This window comes from Anolis carolinensis, chromosome 1 (genome assembly GCF_035594765.1).
Source record: "Anolis carolinensis isolate JA03-04 chromosome 1, rAnoCar3.1.pri, whole genome shotgun sequence".
In the NCBI taxonomy this organism is placed as follows: Eukaryota; Metazoa; Chordata; class Lepidosauria; order Squamata; family Dactyloidae; genus Anolis; species Anolis carolinensis.
Genome location: NC_085841.1, coordinates 220,431,457 through 220,452,928, shown reverse-complemented (window position 1 = coordinate 220,452,928; position 21,472 = coordinate 220,431,457). Strand labels below are relative to the sequence as shown.

Below are 21,472 nucleotides of genomic sequence, written 5' to 3'. Positions count from 1 at the left end.
CGAAATGAAGTATCTTGCATTTATCTCTGTTGAACTTCATTTTGTTAGTTTCGGCCCATCTCTCTAGTCTGTCAAGATCATTTTGAATTCTGCTCCTGTCTTCTGGAGTGTTAGCTATCCCTCCCAGTTTGGTGTCATCTGCAAACTTGATGATCGTGCCTTCTAACCCTTCGTCTAAGTCGTTAATAAAGATGTTGAACAGAACCGGGCCCAGGACGGAGCCCTGCGGCACTCCACTCGTGACTTCTTTCCAAGATGAAGACGACGCATTGGTGAGCACCCTTTGGGTTCGTTCGCTTAGCCAATTACAGATCCACCTAACTGTAGTTTTGTCTAGCCCACATTTTACTAATTTGTTTGCCAGAAGGTCGTGGGGGACTTTGTCAAAGGCCTTACTGAAATCCAGGTACGCTACATCCACAGCATTCCCTGTATCGACCCAACCAGTAACTCTATCGAAAAAAGAGATCAGATTAGTCTGGCATGACTTGTTTTTGGTAAATCCGTGTTGACTATTAGCAATGACCGCATTCTTTTCTAAGTGTTTGCAGACCACTTCCTTAATGATCTTTTCCAGAATCTTGCCTGGTATCGATGTGAGACTGACCGGACGGTAATTGTTTGGGTCGTTCTTTTTTCCCTTCTTGAAGATAGGGACCACATTCGCCCACCTCCAATCTGCTGGGACTTCTCCTGTTCTCCAAGAACTCTCAAAGATAATTGTCAGTGGTTCTGAAATAACCTCAGCTAGTTCCTTCAATACTCTTGGATGTAGCTGATCTGGCCCTGGGGACTTGAACCAGATCAGCTACATCCAAGAGTATTGAAGGAACTAGCTGAGGAACTATTACTCATGCTCTAGTCAAGTGTCAGGTTGGTTAACCATAACGTGGTGCTCAGCCTTTGAGGAAGGCAAAGTCAAACCTCCTCTGGACAAATTCTGATGATAGGGTTGCCTTATTCATAGCAAGAATGGCACAAAACAATAACAACCACAAATTATTATGTTGTTTCTTCTATTATAAAATTGTATATATAATGCCTCCCAGCTCACTGAAAAGCACTTTTGGACTTCTTAACATGTGAAATGGCATAGAAGAAGGGAGGGAGGGAGAAAATCAACAAACAATTCTAGTTCATCTTTCCTGCCTAGTTGATGAGGCAATTGTATCACAGGAGGGATTTCTTTCAATGACACATTTTTATTTGATGTGTTGTCGAAGGCTTTCATGGCAGGGATCACAGGGTTGTTGTATGTTTTCCAGGCAATGTGGCCATGTTCCAGACGTATTCTCTCCTGATGTTGCGCCCACATCTATGGCAGGCATCCTCAGAGGTTGTGACACACAACCTCTGAGGATGCCTGCCACAGATGTGGGCAAAACGTCAGGAGAGAATACTTCTGGAACATGGCCATACAGCACAGAAAACATACAACAACCCTATTTTTATTTGGGTTTGGAATCTCACAACACAGGAAGAAACAGGTCTACAGCAGCTCCCATTACAGTAGAGTCTCACTTATCCAAGCCTCGCTTATCCAAGTTTCTGGCTTATCCAAGCCATTTTTGTAGTCGATGTTTTCAATATATCGTGATATTTTGGTGCTAAATTCGTAAATACAGTAATTACAACATAACATTACTGCGTATTGAACTACTTTTTCTGTCCAATTTGTTGTATAACATGATGTTTTGGTGCTTAATTTGTAAATTCATAACCTAATTTGATGTTTAATAGTCTTTTCCTTAATCCCTCCTTATTATCCAAGATATTCGCTTATCCAAGGTTCTGCCGGCCTGTTTAGCCTGGATAAGTGAGACTCTACTGTAGGTTATTTTCTTACAAATCATATTTTTAAAAATATAAATGAAAGGTTTTGTGAAATATGTTGTGACCCCATGCATTTCGTGATTACAAATTATGTATGTGTCTGTATCTCTTATAAGAGTTTGGTTTCATCTCGTTTGCTAGAAAAATTCAATTACTGTGTTGTGAAATTGTGCATGTCTAAAAAGCATGTCACCAACATGAAATGTTTGGAAAGTTCTGCATTAAAGAATGAGAAATCTTAATTCAGATTATCCAAGATATTCGCTTATCCAAGCCTCTGTAGGCCCATTTAGCTTGCATAAGTGAGACTCTACTGTATTTAGAATTGAAGGATAGGTTTTGGTACTCAACCTGCACACATTACTACACAATTGCTGTACATTCCCTTCTCCTTGATACAGATGGTTAAAGGTCTGCCTTGATTTTGTAAGTTTTGATGTTTTGGGATGTATTTTGGGATGTATTGGGTTTTGGCTATTTATTGTCGTCCATCTGGAGCATACATTTACACATGGATATGGAACTCATGCAAGTTCTGATTCTTCCAAATGCACACATGTACCTGATCCAGAACCAGATGTTGTCATATCAAAAATGAGATCTTTGAGGGTTTTCCCTGGATTCACTAGATTGCATTCAGAGAGTGGTTCTTCAATATTGGGCCTTCTTTTCTTCCTCAGTTTGCAGTTGTGGCCTTGGCATGTGTACACAGCCAGCATTAAAACCACACACAAGACACATACCGGCACAGTTATAATCACTGTTAGCTCTACAGGACCCAGCTTAGGTTTGATCGAAGTATCTGGACCTGAAAAAAGACAAAACAGAGTCAGCATGCAATTCACTATCTTCTCACAAAGAAAAGTGAACTTGGCCATCAGCTTGATGAAGACCTCTGTGTCACCCCAACTTCAAATGATTCAGTAAAAAAAAAAAAGACAGGGAACGGGTGTTCACTTTAATCATTGGGTTATTACAGACAAAGAGCTCCTGGCATTGAACAGCTATTCCACCAGAGAAAAGAGACAGAAGAATTAGCTGGAAAATACAGGAGGTTGTGGTGCAGTGGTTCAAGCACTGGACTTCTACTCTGGAGTCCAGATTCAGATTCCCATTTGGCAATGGAAACTTCTTGAGTGATCTTGGGTGAGTCATGAACTTGTAGCCTCAGAAAACTCCATCATAGGGGTTTGCATTAGGACCTCCATAAATCAGAAATGATCTGAAGATACAACCATAAATCATGGGTAGGTGGCATCATGTAAAAGTCACGCAACATTTATAAAATTCCATGAATGAACCAGTGCAACTACACGGTAAAACCTCTGTATAAAAACACTTGTCTCTCAAGTTTCTGATCAAGAGCGACAACCTTTTATATCTATTAATATGTAATGAAATATTGAAAACATCTTGAACAGTGAAGAGAGAAAAAAGAGGCTGGATGGTTCATAGAGGACCTCTAGTGAGAGAGGAGAATACTACAAAATTGAATGTGTTGAGAAGGGACCTCTGGTGAGTGGCATGTAACCATGAGATGAGTTTGTTTATGAGAAACAGACTTTCATAGGAAGAACTATTTTGGTGTCTGTGAGTGCAGGGGTGACAGCAGAACTCAAAATGAGTGAGATGATGTAACACAGTGTCCTTTGTATTCCCTCTGTGACCTTTTGTTCACATAAGTATCACAAAGTTATATTTCAAAATACGCAAAATGAAGGAGAACAGCATGGCTTTATTAATGAAATGTTTTTCATGGTTTTCAGTTACCTTTCAAAGTTACTTTTCCAGGACATTTTACATTTTTTGGTAAGAATTTTATAGCATTCTAACCTTTTCAATTTTATCCATATTGTTCCATTGGCAATTTGTTATTTCCACATTTAACATATTAACTATATACTTATACCAATTTGTTACAATAATTAAGAGGATGTGGGAACCAGTTAGGAATTATTTTGAGAATGTGCAAAGATGTGGAGTGGAAAAAGTAAGATTGAGATTGATATTTCAAATATAACTTCTGTCGTTTGCTGAATAAATTGCATATACAAGGAGGGGAGGGTGGGAGTGGGATAAAACAATAAAATAACAATAAAAATAATTTTATAGCATTCAAAGGACTGAGCTACCAAGAATCCTTTTACATCACTGTTACAGGAACTAATTATTACTGTTAAAAGGAAATCTTCCAAGCAGTGAATAACAATGAGAGCAGTGAGTGGGACACTAAATTAAGTTTATTAAGTTTATATGTTCCTTAGTAGAAGCTGAAGCACCGAATAAATAAATACGTTTTTGTTCATCTGTTCCATTCCTATAAGATGTTGTTTGAAAACAAACACCATCAAGGATTAACATACATAGGCACCGGCCATAACCACCTACCGTATATACTTGAGTATAAGCCGACCCGAATATAAGCCGAGGCACCTAATTTTACCACAAAAAACTGGGATAACTTATTGACTCGAGTATAAGCCGAGGGTGGGAAATGTAGCAGCTATGGGTAAATTTCAAAATATAAATAGATACCAATAAAATTTCATTAATCGAGGCATCAGTAGGTTAAATGTTTTTGAATATTTACCGTATTTCAAAGAAAAACAATAAACTAGCTCTATAAGTGGAAAAGTAGGGGCAACAAAAATATGGTATCAATAATAATAATAATAATAATAATAATAATAATAATAATAATAATAATAATATAATAATAAACATCATTTGGATCCCACCCTATCTCCCCATGAGGAATCAGGCCGGCTTCCAACATAGTAACAGGTAAACATTCAAAGCCTACATAAACAATGCAGAGCTAGATATAAATCTATAATTATATATACTAATTTCACATATGCATTTCCCCCTGAAACATTTGCAAACCCCCCTATGTGTGTGTGTGTGTGTGCATTTCCCCTACAATATTTGCAAGCCACACACACACATTCATATCTATCTAGATATGTCTATATATGTGTGTGTGTGTGTGTTCATTTCCCCCCTGTAATATTTCCAAGCCCTATACATAGCTAGGTAAGAATATATTCATATCTATCCAGACATCTCTCTTTATATAGATATTTGCAGAGACTTGCAGACATATGAGGGTAAATTCATATATAAAAATAATGTATGTGTATGGCTACAGATACACAGGTACATGGATCTATATGTATAAAGGATTTGCAAAGACCTGCAAACATATGAGGGGAAAATTCATATATAAAATTAATGTAGATTAGTTAAGTAAGGAAAGACCATACACTTAGTAATTCCATGCTGAAGATGTCATGTTTCAGCAGCACCATGGGAAGTAGTAAAACTACATGCTTTGATATAGACTGAGCATCTTTTATCTTGAATTTTGAATCTGAAATACTAGTACTCCAAAATCTGAAACTGTCAACAATACCTTTCTTTCTGATGGTTCAGTGTACATAAACTGCTTCAAACATATTTTCCTTAAAATTGCCTTCAGACTCTTCAATCCCATGTGTTCTTTCTCATTAATCATCTTTGCCATCTTGACCAAATCCTGACATTGCTTGGCGATACATTAGCAACTGGCTAAATATATTTTCCTTTTATACGTACACCTGATGAACATGTTTGGAGAGGGAGTGGGATTATATGCCACATTAGCATGCATAATGTTTTACTGAAATGGTAAGAAACATGTTTTATTACCTATGAAAAACACTGCATACTGCACTGAAATAATAAATATAGGGAGGCCAAAAGGTCACAAGTCAACTTCAACTGGAAGATACACAGTGATAAAGTGACACTTACTGCCCTAATTTTAGCCAATTGCTCTGTTGTGTGCAAGCAAGCACTGAGTTTCTGTCAATAAATCCCCCAGTAAATGGAATGTCACAGTTGATAAGATGAGCATTGAGACCTGTTGCCCAGTGCTTCATGAAAAAGAAATGTCCCAAGGACACTAGTATGGACCTTATTCATACATTGCTCACATGTTGTAAAGAGCACTACTAGCTTTTCTGTACACTCCTCAGCCATGTATTGAGTTTTGATGTATTTTTTTTTCTTTTAAGGAAGTCTAAAAAGGTAGGATTCACCTTTCTATAGTATCCACATTAATTGTGAATAAATCCTGGAAGGAGGAGGAAGGCCACATTAATGTCAGGGCAGGGCTGCCTCCTTACTATCACATCTTATACTACATCATCATCATCATCATCATCATCTGTATCCCACTTTTTTCTCACAACCAAGACGCAAAGTAGATTATCTGCACATAGCACTGGTACACTGTTGGCATAAAAGCCCTAGATAAACATAGAACAGCATGTAGAAGGCTTATGCTGATAAGTGTATCAGAACCAGCCCCACATATCAATCCAATAACATTCACACAGACAATAGAAGACTGTAATCTACATATTCCAATAATTAAGAAGGCATTCTAATGTTCCTCTGCCACTCAAAAAACCCAAGAGCATGTAAGATGAAACCCAAATCATCTGTGCTCTCAGGATACCTTGGGAGCAAATGCAACAATAATTTATTTTATTTATTTATTTACATCACTTTTACCCTGCCTTTCTCTCCAAGGAGACTCAAAGCGGCTTAAAGTAAATAGGCAAAAATTCAATGCCTAAAAACAATGTAAAAACAACAATTCATATAAAACAATCTACAAAACAACAGTTCATATAAAACAGATACCATTACAAAATAAAATCACATTATATAAAATTTTAAGAATGTCCAAGATTAAAATCCATTCATCCAGAATCCTCATCCAGATATGTTGCATCATATGAGCAAACTACCCCTATTTACAAGGACAACACCTAATTTGTATCTGATCTCCACCTAGAAAAACAAGACTCCAATTTTGCCTTTAGAGACAGATATGGGGTGCTTTCTTAAACAAGTATTCCTGTGTGCATACGTACTATATTTTTTTTTTGAAGTTCAGCATCTTTTCAGATCATCTGATGCAGGTGTACCTTGACTAAGGAAGGAACTCATCACATTGAGGTCCTTAAGCTGGGGGACAGCGGGACAAATCTGTCGGGCAGCAGGGGAAACCGGAATTAAGTACCCCACATCACCTCCTTCCCCATCACATGGGGAAAACTGTTGCTGCCTGGCTTCCCCCGTACCATCCCCTGCTTAACTAATGAGAACATGGGTAGTCATCATGTTGTCAGGGCTCCGTCCTATGCCCGGATGGGGCCCTACCAAAAGTAGCCCTGCGTCATGTGATGGGCTCCAGAAAGGTCCATTCTGGCTCCATCCTGGGAGCGTCATACGACAGAGCTCTAGCCCCATGTGATGAGGTCCTGATATGCATATAAACCCTATGGCATTTGTAGTATATATTTTTGTCTGTTCTTATCCCTGAAGCCAACCATTCCAATAATAAATGATGCTAAACTTTTGTGACTCAGCTAGAATCTAGGATTGACTCTGATGAGGAAACAGGGGTTCAGATTCAGAATATCCCCGAAAGGCCTGTAACTTTAGAAGATGAGGAACAAAGAATGCAAGTTCAATTTCCCACAGAGAGGGTTGGTGTTGATGACTCTGAAACTACTGAACCCAGCCAGGTGCACACTGACTCGGGAAAGGAGGAAGGGAGGATGGAATGTTCTCAGCCTGATAATGAGTCTCAGCGAAAAAATGAGCAAGCTGACCTTGATGAGATGGGCTCTTTAGATCGAGCTGATCGCTTGGGATTGACATTGAAAAACTCACTTGACTGATGGGGTGCCTGATCAAGCCCGCATTTTCAGGTAGAAGGGACCCATGTTAATGTTTGATCTAGTAATGGTCTTATATCAGTGGATCTCAACTTGTGGATCCCCAGGTGTTTTGGCCTACAACTCTCAGAAATTGCAGCCAGTTTACAAGCTGTTAAGATTTCTGAGAGTTGAAGGCCAAAACATCTGGGGATCCACAGGTTGATAACCACTGCCTTATATGATTTTGGTCCAGGTTTCCTACAGGATCACCCTCTGCATAATTTGTTCTGTTACATTCAGGTCTTCTGGGTGGCATTTACTTCAATCAGCCAGGACCAGGCTGGCAACTGTCAACGATAGGACTTTTTCTTCAGATGCTTGTTGAATGAGCTGCTGGAAGAGATTCAACTGCTGGATACCCTCAAGCAACCAGAAACTACATTTATCTGATATCTTCCAATCACCACAGGTGCTCGATAACCTGTATTACCACCATGGGAGAATGAAGAAACATAGGTTATGGCTGCCCCCAAATTTTCCCCATGAGATAGTCTGGATAGTTGTTTTGTTATACAGTAGAGTCTCACTTATCCAGCACTCGCTTATCCAATGTTCTGGATTATCCAACGCATTTTTGTAGTCAATGTTTTCAATACATCGTGATATTTTGGTGCTAAATTCGTAAATACAATTCATAGCATTACTGTGTATTGAACTACTTTTTCTGTCAAATTTGTTGTATAACATGGGTTTTTTGGTGCTTAATTTGTAAAATCATAACCTAATTTGATGTTTAATAGGCTTTTCCTTAATCTCTCCTCATTATCCAACATATTCGCTTATCCCAGGGGTCCCCAAACTAAGGCCCGGGGGCCACATGTGGCCCATCGAAGCCATTTATCGTGCCCCCATGCCACAAAGGCAGAAGGGGGTTGGGCTAAATGACCCAAGGGTTCTCCTCTTCTCTATTATTATTATTATTATTATTATTATTATTATTATTATTATTATTATTATGTTGTATGACACAGCAAACAAGATATATATGCTGGATTTCATATCACAAAATCACAAGTCGAACACTTCCCAAGTGTCTAGGATTGTGTGATGTATTTTCGGATGATGCGTGCAGATCCCAGTAGGGTGGCCTTTTGCAGTTGGCAGATCGTGATTTTGTCAATGTCTATTGTTTCCAAATGCCGGCTGAGATCTCTTGGCAAGGCACCCAATGTGCCAATCACCACCGGGACCACCTGCACTGGTTTCTGCCAGAGCCTTTGAAGTTTGATCTTGAGGTCCTGATATTATTATTATTATTATTATTATTATTATTATTATTATTATTGTTGCTTGGTGGCCAACTATAGTCTGGCCCTCCAATGGTCCGAGGGATTGTGAACTAGCCCCCTGTTTAAAAAGTTTGGGGACCCCTGGCTTATCCAACATTCTGCCGGCCCGTTTACATTGGATAAGCGAGACTCTACTGTATTATGTGTTTTTCAAAAGTTGTATGCCACCTTGGACCCCCATACTGGGAGAAAGGAGGGATATGCATTAAATAAATAAATACCTCACTCTGGGCTACAGAGAATTCTCTTTCGCCCATCCCCTCCTGCTATCTCTTCAAAGAAAGTACACAGATTATTTTGTTCAACAGAATATTTCTTTTCCAGTGCTAATATTTCTTTTCCTGAGGTTTCAGACCTTTCTATTTTAATACAAATGACAGAAGAGAAAATCCTGCCCTAACAAATACAAATAATTATCTAATTCTCTAAAGCATATTTACCTTCAACATTAAATGGGGAACCTCAATTAGGTGAAATCACTAGGGAAAACTAGTGTGTTGGTAATGTGACAGCTAATCAACAAGTTAATTCAAAGCTCTAGCCTATATTAAGTTTAAACAGATGCATGTAACACTAAATGTATCGTTATTAATATGGTATTATTATTATATTATTATTATTATTATTTTATTTAATGGAAGGTGCTATGGCAGCTTTATTAATACACACTGCTTCAAAAACAGATGCAGAACAAGCTGTTACAGAGTAAATGAATGAAAAGTGCAGCAGATGGAGAAGAGCCTTCAGGCAATGAGTAACCAGGCAGAGTGCTCAAGTAGCACTCTTCGGTATTATTAATTGGTTTATTTATTAGAAATATTTGCATACCACTTCTTATTTGCCCAAGTGGTTCACAACATCGCCATAAAAAGATGACGCAATCTACTGAAAACATAACACAGCTTGTCACTAAAGCTAGGGGATATGCTTTTCCGTACTGTGAAGCCCTTTTTACCTCTTCACCTGCAGAATGCAGACATTTACCATCCACCTGGTCCATTTTCAACTTTTATTCCTAATTTTGATCCCTGAGTTATTTTCTTTATCTCAGATCATATTCCCTGTCTTCATGCCAATGATTCCTATGATCTTGGTGTCTTATATTTTTTTATTCATCTGCATAGTCCCTTAGCTCAGTGGTTCTCAAGCTGGGGTCCCCAGATGTTTTTGGCCTTCAACTCCCAGAAATCCTAACAGCTGTTAAACTGACTGAGATTTCTAGGAGTTGTAAGCCAAAAACATCTGGGGATCCCAGGATGAGAACCACTGCCTTAGCTATTGTCTTGCTCTTGTTCTATATCACTTTTCAGTTAAATTTCCTTTGTCTGATCATCATCTTATTTCTGTTGTGCTTCTTCATAGTAATAGGATACCCCTAGTATCCTATTTCTCATTCCATTCAAGAGTCATAGTCTATTTGTTCCCTGGATTCAGCTGATTTTTAAGTCAACTTTGTCTTCCACTTTATCACATATGGTGCCTTCTATCAAATCCTAGCCTTCACTTACTCCTTTTATTCAGCATCTTTGCTGCTGCTCGCATGCAACTAAATGTCAGTAACCTAAGGTCCACATTCCATACTAGCTAACAACTTAGGGATAGGTCCATATACATCATTACAGCAATCCAACAGCATTACAGCAATTTAATAAAAATATCCTTATATAGGAAGAAGTTCAGTCAAGTTATAAGCCTAAACTAATAATTGACCTTGGACGTCACTTAAGATCCCATTTACAGTATCACCCGCATACCTACAGAACCAGTACCCGCATCTGACAAAATACATCCTCTTTAAGCGTTTCCTAGGTTATCCAGCTGATTCTTTTTTTAAAATATAACTTTTATTTACTTTTAATATTTTACATCAATGTGTGGTGGGGGGGGAGAAAGGCGGAGGGAGAGGGTGACAAGAAAAAAAGGAGAACGAGAGAAAGAAAGAAAGAGAGAGAGAGAGAAAGAGGGAGGGAGGGAGGGAGGGAGGGAGGGAGGGAGGGAGGAAGGAATCAGAAAAGAGAAAAAAAGATGATTATGTGGCATGCTTCCCCAGAGGTTACCATAGGTTTGTGCTAAAGAACTTTGCAAATGCCTAGAGAAACTGCTTTAAAAATTTTCTACGGTAGGGTCCGTCAACATTGCCTAACATTTCCCACACTGGAGCCCATGGAGGTGCAATAGGTTAAGCCCTTGTGCTGGCTGGACTACTAACTTGAAGGTTGGGTTGCTGACCTGAAGGTAGCCGGTTTGAATCCGGGGAGAGCACAGATGAGCTCCCTCTGTCAGCTCTAGCTCCCCATGCGGGGACATAACAGAAGTTTCCCACAAGGATCGCAAAACGTCAAACATCCGGGCATCCCCTGGGCAATGTCCTTGCAGACGACCAGTTCTCTCACAGCAGAAGCGACTTGCAGTTTCTCAAGTCGCTCCTGACATGAAAAAAGTGATCCACACTTTCCCTCAATTGTTTGATTTTAATGTTTTGTTTTGTTGTGTTTTGTTGGAGCTTGGCTTTTGTTTGCACTCATATTCTTACCCCTATAGGGAAAGGGTGCTAGCAGGGACCAAGCTCCAACAAAAGCCATTACAGTGTTTCTTCACTACTTCGCAGTTCGCTTTTCCCGGATTCGCTGTTTTGCGGTTTTTTAATAAACTCTAAAAGAATATAATAAATCATTAAAAAATTACAATTTACAGCCTAAGGAAGAGAGGAAGGAGAAGCCAAAGGGAGAGAAAAGAAGCCCAAGTAGCAACTGGAGGAGAAGGAGGCGATTTATCAACACACAATTGGTTGATAAAGTCTTAAAATAGTGTATAACTACTAAAATAATGTATAAATATTAAAATAAATATAGTGTCCCTACTTTGCGGATTTTCCTGGAACATAACCCCTGCGATAAGTGAGGGAACAGTGTACATGTAAAATGCTATCAAACTGCAATAATTCTACAGTGTAGATCAGGGGATCTCAAAGTTTTTAAACAGAGTGCCAGTTCACGGTCCCTCGGACTGTTGGGGGGGGGGGGGGGGGAACAGACCATAGTTTGAAAAAAAATGAATGAATTCCTATGCACACTGAACATATCTTATTTGAAGTACAAAATACATGAAAAAATACAACAATAACAACAACAATTTTTATTATGGTTCATAGACGCATCAGTGAACAAACAGTCATTTATAAGTTCTACGTCTCAAGAGAAAAATAGTAACTTCCAGCAGAAGTCATTCATTTCAATAGAGTCCACTGGGGCAGGCTGTGGCGCAGGCTGGTGAGCAGCCTGCAGCAATAAATCACTCTGACCATGAGGTCATGAGTTCGAGGCCAGTCCATGGCGGGGTAAGCACCTTTCAATTAAAAAATAAATAATAGCCCCTGCTCGTTGCTGACCTAGCAACCCGAAAGATAGTTGCATCTATCAAGTAGGAAATAAGGTACCACTTATAAAGTGGGGAGGCAAATTTAACTAATTTACGATGTTGGAATGAGGAAGTGCTGTCACAGTGGATGATGAAGCAGCTGCTCCCCCCTGTGGCCAGAATCGAACATCCCCTCAGGAGAAGGTTAAATAGCCTCTGCATCTGTCTCTGTCTCGGTTCTATGTGTATATGGGCATTGAATGTTTGCCCTATATGTATATAATGTGATCCGCCCTGAGTCCCCTTCGGGGTGAGAAGGACGGAATATAAATAATGTAAATAAATAAATAAATAAATAATCTTTTTTTATTTTTAAGCGGGGGCAAGGGTAAGTAAAACTAGTGGCTTGTCCATAGTAAATTTTAAATTTGGATTTTGTGACTGGCATTAATATCACAGCTGTCCGCTTCCATCTTTTTGCGGATGGGCAGCGCTTTTTGCGTAAAAAGGGTCAGTTTTAAAATAGTGTTTTTATCTGAACCCTGTAAAAGGGTGTTCAATTTCTCCTTATTCTCTAAATGAGTATGGTTCTCCAGCAGAGGCTCTAAATAGAAAGATTGAATCTTGTTGTAATAGGGGCATTTTAAGAAAAAGTGTTCTGAGTCCTCCACTTCTGCATTGACCTCACGGCACCCACAGGTTCTCTTCATATAGGAGATATTCTGATGTCTACCTAGCTTAGACTTAATGTCGAGTTGCTCGAATCTAGCCTGGGTAAAAAGTTTTCTAATATATAGAGGAAGTGTAAAAAATAGGTAGGTTTCTATGCCCACCTTGCATTTAAATTTAGCCAGGTATGGAGTGGCTTTAGCTTACGCTATGATCATAAGATCATTTTGTGCAGCAATGTCAAGGGCTCTTTGGTAAACAATTGAGCACACTTTAGCCCCAAATTTATTTATTAGCTCGAGAGGGGCAAAACCTAACTTACCGACAGTGTGGCCGAGTCTGCTTAGCCATGATGACCATTCTTTGTGGTTTTCTTGCTCTAATAGGCATATGGCTATTATAGGGCCCGGGCTGTGTCGCAGGCTGGAGAGCAAGCCAGCTGCAACCAGCTGCAATGAATCACTCTGACCAGGAGGTCATGAATTCGAGGCCCGCTCGGAGCCTATGTTTGTCTTGTCTTTGTTCTACGTTAAAAGGCATTGAATGTTTGCCTATATGTGTAATGTGATCTGCCCTGAGTCCCCTTCGGGGTGAGAAGGGCGGAATATAAATGCTGTAAATAAATAAATAAATAAATATGGCTGGGAGTCTATGTGGTTGCATTTGTCTTATTTTGTACCACCAATTGATCTGCCTCTTCAGAATTACTGTGGAAATTTATTTACAGCATTTTGGGGTCCACTATTATCCATGGTTTTCTGCTTCCATGGTAAGTTCAGGAACATCTCTTTCTCCCCCTCTCCTTGATACTGGAACACCTCCAAATGACAAGATTGTTGATCCAGGGAGATTCAGTAAACCTCCAACCCACATACCCAGTGTCTGCTCTACTACTTTGCTTTGACATATTTCTTCTCATCCAGCCCATCACTGAACCAATACTCACTGAAGAACTAAGCCTCAAGTGGGTATTTGAATTAATTGACTAAGCCCAACAGTGGATCTAGAAGGAAGCAATCCCACGTGTCCTCTGTATTGGTTCTGGAAGGTTGGGATACCCTTCAGGGCAGTTTCTAAAAATACAGTCAATTGTTGGGGGGAAAGAACAAGGAGAGCATCCAACTGTAAGCATACATAGACTGTGTGGGGAGGGAAACTATATCCTCTTAGATCCACTGACAAGCTTTCTCAATCAGAACAAATACTCATTTGGATCCCAGCCTGGGTCATGCAAGGCCTCTCTTGATTGAGAAATAAAGGGAAAATACAGCTGAATGTCATTAAGCATACAAACAGCATGTCTCCCCAAACAGATAATGGCCATACCTAGTAGCTTGATACAGATTCTAAAGAGTATTGGAGATCCCTGTCCCCGTCCTAAAAAAAAACCAACACATACAATATAGCAAAACTGCCAGGGGTCAAACATGTAGTCCCCAATTGGAACAAAACCACCATAAACTAGTGTCTGCGACAATCTTTCATGGCTCTCTATGGCATTATTATGATATGAAGCATGCTGTTAGCCAAAAAACAACTTTGGTCTGATCCGACAGATCTCATTTTAAGTCTTAACCATGATCAGAGTATCCTCAAATGTTGGACCAATGAGGACTACATTTCACATTAGAAATCTGACCGTTGCTCTTTCCTTACATCCCAGTGCTTGTACTTGGAAACATAGACCACTGGTTTTTATTGAATACATTTCCAAGTAAGTAGGTAAGATGTCAGACATTAGTCTCCTGGGAATTTGATCAAGAGTTTGATGGCTCTGTCTGGAGAGAAGAAGAAAACACAAGAAAGTCCTGAAAAACAACTTTCTGCCTACTGAACACAAAGTTTATTTTTAAGCCTGTACCCTGACACAGAGGCAGGTCATCAGAGGCACCAAAATGTGAGGAGCATAAACTCATGAACTCTATTGGAAATGCAAAGAAAACATTAATAGTGCATTGCTACTAAGAGATATGGTACGATTCAAGTCATACCAAAATGAGACTCAACATTGTGCCATCATCACTATGTTTCTTTTATCGGAAATATAAAATCAATCTCTATTTCATCAATTGAAGCCACTAATGGACATCACTAAACAAGACAGGTTTTGCAGCTCTGGATTTAAAACCATCCCGTTATTTCTGGTTCAAAAATAGAGGCTTTTCAAAAATTAATTTGCAATCAATTCAACAATCTGAGAAGTGCCTGGTGGATTCAAAATACTACATAAAGCATTGACTGTGCTCTCCTAATGAAGACCATTTTTTCAATAGTGGACAATGATGTTATTTAGTTGCTAAGCAATTCAAAATAATAATTCAAAAACATGGTACAATGCACAGCAGCAGTAATTTCTCTGTAATTAGTAGGGGGAAACACACATTAGTATATAAAACTGCTTTTAACATGCATATGTTAAAGGAGGCCCTGAGCTTGCCTCGAGAAGTTCACTAAACCAGCAATGCAAGCAGATGCAAGTTTGCTGAGAATTAAGTCCCACTGTGTCCTAAGACTTATGACCTCTTTAGTAAAGGTAAAGGTTTCCCAACATTAAGTCTAGTCGTGTCTGGCGGTTGGTGATCATTTCCATTTCTAAGCCAAAGAGCTGGCTCCAAAACACCTTCAAGGTCATGTGGCCAGCATGACTGCATGAAGTGCCATTACCTTCCTGCCAGAATGGTACCTATTGATCTACTCACATTTGCATATTTTCAAACTGCTATGTTGGCAGAAGCTGGGCCTAAAAGAGGGAGCTCACTGTGCTCCCCAGATTCGAACCTGCCAAACTTTCGGTCAGCAATATCAGCAGCTCAGCGGTTTAACCTGCTGTGTCACTTGGGGGGGGGCTCTTTACATGGGGCTAAATTCAGCAGCATGCGCCAATTTAGCCGGCCAGCTCCCTTCTGATGATGCCGATGCAGCTCCGTGGGTGAAGGAGGATGGAGCTGGTGCATGCCACTGCCAGACCAATGCAGGAGGGTTCCCATGTTGCCATCAAAATGCAAGGGGGGAAGATGTGCGCTCATGCTTCCCACCATCAGCTTAAGCTGGGCGAGGCGAGCATGGGGCGCCAGGTTCCTCATGCCCCTCTATGAACCGGTTGCCGTCTGATGAGGTCATAAGGGCCCCTCCAGACAGCAATCAAATATGTGCCCAAAAACGGTTCCCTCGGTCTCCTGGTGTCCTGTTTTGTCTTTCAAGAACAGCCTTAAAACACTGTGGTAAGTAAATGAAAACTGCTTTACTTCAGCAAAACATAAAAGTACAGCACACTCAGTGGAATAATGCAAAAGGAAGCAAGGAAGTCATAGGGCAAGCACAGTTCTTAGTCTCTGATAAACTCCCAAATCAAACAGCAGTCTTACTTCAGACAAAGAAACAGAAATAAATCCAGATGCAGATTCGAAGCAGGCACCAGGAGAGCGAAGGCATTAGAGTCAGTTTGTTACCTGCAAGAGCGGGCTGCACCTGATTCTGCTTTATAGCCCTGAGTCCCCTCACAGCTGCTAGGGCAGTTCCTAATTACTCAGCTGCATTTCTGGCAGCTAATCTAGCTGAACGACATCTCTGCTCTGTTGACTTTTACCTCTCCTGAAATGAGGGTATTAGCAAAGTCTCCTCCTCAGATTCCAACTCACCCTCAGATTCATGAACATTTTCCTGCTCCCCTTCCTCTTCTGAAGAAGAGGAATCCCTAACATCTGGCATAAAATAACTCTCTTGTCTCCTGGTGCATCATTTCTACCCCCAGAAGGACTCTAGTAGTATCTTCATTGTGGCCCACTAAATTATTTTTTCTTTTAAGAGCTTGTGGGGAGGGGGGGTTGGAGGGTGTCATTTTGCTTCTTCGGGCTTTTGGAAGATTGAAGAAGTGAGGTGGGAAATAGGAAATGGTGACTCATGGAACTACCCTGTTTCCCCTAAAATAAGACATCCCCAGAAAATAAGACCTAGTAGAGGTTTTGCTGAATTGCTAAATATAAGGCCTCCCCCGAAAGTAAGACCTAGCAAAGGTTTTGTTTGGAAGCATGCCTGCCAAACAGAACACCAGAGCATGCAGGATCAATAAATGTATGTACCATATACATGGAAATAATGGTAGTAATTTATTTATTATTTTATTTATTACATCACTTCTACCCCGCCCTTCTCACCCATCAGGGGACTCAGGGCGGCTTACAATATAAACATACACATTAAAAACAGTTGTCATCAAATTTAAAAATCCATCAAGATTAAAAATTACAATAAAATTAAGAATATCCATTAAAATATACATAATTATACATTTAAATATACATTTAAGTAATAAGAAATTCTTGATAGGATTCAGAGTTTGTCTGGTTATGCTGGTTTGTGATGACAACTACTGTACAGTATATAATAAATGTTCATATATTTTTTGTTCAACAATAAATGTGAATTCTTCTTCATGGAAAAATAAGACATCCCCTGAAAATAAGACCTAGAGCATCTTTGGGAGCAAAAATTAATATAAGACACTGTCTTATTTTCGGGGAAACACGGTACCTGTGGGTGAGTCCCCACAGGCCCTATACCTCTTTAGACCTGGGCTTTTCAGGAAGGTCCAGATCTAATGGGGTATGAAATGAATTCGGGACAAAGCAGGGTTTACATGCTTCATTCTCGAATAAATTCACTTTTACCTGAGGCATTGCTTAGATTTCGCATGTTGCTGCAGCGGCAGTGTATGCCGCTTCCTCTCCCTTTTTGCTACAGAGCCCCACCGTTAGATGTACATCGTGTAATGGGCTCCATGGCAAAAAAAGAGAGGAACCAGCATAAGACAGGCACCTTAGCGTGGGTGAGGTCACTAAACTATGGGCCCCAACCCCAAATGAGGTCTTCTTAGCTCAATGTTAGTATCACAAAAAAATTGACAGCACTGAAAAGTTCCTGAATGTCACCCATTTACACAAATCTGTTAGCAAAAATGTGAAGTGTTTACAGTGAACAGAAAATGCTTCAGCTATACTCCACAAAAGGAAAATCAGTTTGTCCAGCAAGATATGAAAATGTTGATTTATTATTAGTAAATGTTGTATTTTTATAGATATCTATATATCTGAGATCATGTAAAAAATTCTCAGGCAGAAAAGGATTGTAAGTGGAAAAAGTTTTAGAACAGTGGTTCTCAACCTTCCTAATGCCATGACCCCTTAACACAGTTCCTCATGTTGTGCTGACCCCCAACCATAAAATTATTTTCATTGCTACTTCATAACTGCAATTTTGCTACTGTTATGAATGGTAATGTAAATATCTGACATGCAGAATGTATTTTCATTCACTGGCCAAATTTTGAATACCTGATATCCCCAAAACTGAATACTGGTGGGGATTGATTTTGTCATTTGGGAGTTGTAGTTGCTGGTATTTGTAGCACACATACAATCAAAGAGCATTCTGAACTTCACCAACGATGGAACTGAAACAAACTTGGCACACAGAACTCCCATGAACAACAGAAAATACTGGAAAGGTTTGGTGGGCATTGGCTTTGAGTTTTTGAGTTTTAGTTCACCTACATCAGAGAGCACTGTGGACTTAAACAATGATGGATCTGGACCAAACTTGGCACAAATAATCAATATGCCCAAATCTGAACACTGGTGGAGTTTGGGAAAAATAAACCTTGATATTTGGGAGTATAGTTCACCTAAAATCAAAGAGCATTCTGAACTCCACCAACGATGAAATTGAACCAAACTTGGCACACTGAACTGGCACAATAACCAACAGAAAATACTGGAAGGTTTTGGTGGGCATTGACCTTGAGTTTTTGAGTTTTAGTTCACCTACATCAGAGAGCACTGTGGACTCGAACAATGATGGATCTGGACCAAACTTGGCACAAATACTCAATATGCCCAAATCTGAACACTGGTGGAGTTTGGGGAAAGTAGACCTTGAAGAAAAAGACAGGTGTAGAGATCTTCACCCTTCTCTGCCAAAGGGGTTCCTAAGACCATCAGAAATATGTGTTTTCTGATGGTATTTGGTGACTCATCAGACACCCCCCTCGCAACCCCCCTCCCAGTTGTCCCGACCCCCAGGTTAAGAAATGCTGTTTTAGAAGCTCTGCTCTATTAAGACTCTAGCGAGGCTTCCTCTTCAGGAATCCCCAGGTCTTCCATTGCAACTCTATGATCAACTTCCACTGCAAAAGATTCCTAGTGAGAATATATTAAAGAAATCCATCAATAATCAAATCAGCAAAAGCTGAACCCGCAATTGTGGAGGGCCAACTCTACACCTCAGTGTTTAATTATTACTTCCACATTGTGATATAATGATGCAAACAAACTTCTCTTGGTCCACAGTTAGAAATTAAAGCACAACACTGTCCAGTTTTTAAAATGTCACCAGTGGAAGCATGGTTCTTACATGTCACCTATATAAAATGTGCTTGGCTCTGCACCAGCCCAATATGGTGGTTTGATGCAATGGGGAAAGAAATCCTCATCCCTCTTGCTGCTGAGCATTATTCTGGAAGCAGAAGACATCAGAGTTCTTTAATGGAGGAGTAAGTTTTGTGTATCATCTTACTTGGTGAAGGCAGCCATAACAGCAAGTTTTAGACTCCCATCTCTTCACTCCCCGTGTGACTGTAAGCAGCTAGTCAGACTCCTCAAGCTTTTCTAAGATCTAATTCAAAACATATTAACACTAAACCAGAGAGAAGGGCAACAGTTTGCTACACATCTAATCATCTCATTATTCTAATCAGATTGAGGAAATCCTGTTTACACTTTGGGGAGGGGGCGCTCCATTAGGATCAACACGGAATGAAATCCATACAATTTGACTACAAAAGCGGGTCCAGAAAGACAGATTTCCAAGAACAAATAATGATAGATTTGCTTAACGGGCAGTAATCAAACTTGCTGTGACAAATAAAAACCTTAAACCAGCATTACTGTCACATTTCTGTTGACCTGCTGCATCAAAACCAGAATAAACAGATGTATCCATCATTCATGGAATCTCGAGAGTATATTGGACATCCTTAGCTGATAACACAAGCATTTATAGTCCACAAAATGATATCCCAGCTGTTATATTGGTAAATACCAATTCCTACTGAAAATCAGCATAGTTATAGGTAAAGGTAAAGGTTTCCCTTGACATTAAGTCCAGTCATGTCTGACTCTGGGGGTTGGTGCTCAACTCAATTTCTAAGCCGAAGAGCAGGCGTTGTCCGTAGACACCTCCAAGGTCATGTGGCCGGCATGACTACATGGAGCACCGTTACCTTCCCGCCGGAGCGGTACCTATTGATCTACTCACATTGGCATGTTTTCTAACTGCTAGGTTGGCAGGAGCTGGGGCTAACAGTGGGTGCTCATTCCGCTCCCGGGATTTGAACCTGGGACCTTTCGGTCTGCAATTTCAGCAGCTCAGCGCTTTAACACACTGTGCCACCACCAGCATAGTATAACACAGCAAAATAGAAGGGAGTGCTTTAGAGAATGGTAGGAAGTACACCTGATTTTAACTCATTGTCATGCATCCCACCAGCAAATAAATCCTCTCATTAATTCGAGGAAGCTCCTTTGTACCATGTCTAAGACCAACAACCCATGTGTTCCAACTGTATTTGACTGGCAACTGTCTTGTGAGCTGATGTAGTTTTTAAAATACTTGAAAATCTTTAAAAAATATATATTTAATTGTAGAGATACTAAAGTTTTTGTTTGTGGCTTTCAACACGCAAGACAAAAGCATCCTCTGCCATGAAGTAATGGCTCCTCTGTGGATCAGAAGGCATCACAAGATATGCATTTGAAAATAAAGGGTGCCGTCACACAAAGCCATATCAAGGTATCTCCCTAAAAGGAATAGAACAATGTGTGTGTGTGGGGGGGGGGGGTTCATGTCAGGAGCAACTTGAGTCGCTTCTGGAGTGAGAGAATTGGCCGTCTGCAAGGACGTTGCCCAGGGGACGCCCGGATGTTCTGATGTTTTTACCATCCTTGTGGGAGGCTTCTCTCATGTCCCCGCATGGAGCTGGAGCTGATAGAGGGAGCTCATCTGTGCTCTCCCCGGGTGGGATTCAAACCTGGCAGCTTTCAGATCAGCAACCCAACCTTCAAGTCACGAGGCTTTAGTCCACTATGCTATTGGAGGCTCCAACAATGTGGGTTACATTCTCCGACAAACTTAAAATGTGGCCAATTTAAAAATGACAAAATAGACTCTCAAAAGTAGTCATCTTGCCAGCCTTGTGTCATGCATCCTTCAATATTTCCTAAGCACAATCACTAGTAATTTTGCTGACATGGTACAGTCATCCTCTCAAACCTTCTTACAGTTTCAATGCTAAACTACTTTGCATTACTACCAAACTGCAGAACCCACAGCACTGGAAACTGATCATACAGTACGTGAAATATCTTACAGTGCAACCCTATACCCATTTGCCTTGGAATAACCCCACTTAAGTCCACAGAACGTACTTCTGGATATACATGCACAGCATTGTGTTGTAAAAGGAGAACGGTTGTGGGTAGGGTTCTCAGAATA

The 21,472-nt window shown here is 40.1% G+C and overlaps 1 protein-coding gene across 2 annotated transcripts in view; it reads right to left on the bottom strand.

The window, feature by feature from the left end:
* Positions 1-21,472, bottom strand: part of acvr1c (activin A receptor type 1C) — an 80,993-nt gene that overhangs the window by 28,997 nt on the left and 30,524 nt on the right. For both annotated transcript variants that reach the window (XM_062965485.1, XM_062965476.1), the window contains exon 3: positions 2,396-2,641. In XM_062965485.1, the coding sequence (XP_062821555.1) occupies positions 2,396-2,641 (246 nt within the window). The remainder of the gene's footprint in view (positions 1-2,395; positions 2,642-21,472) is intronic.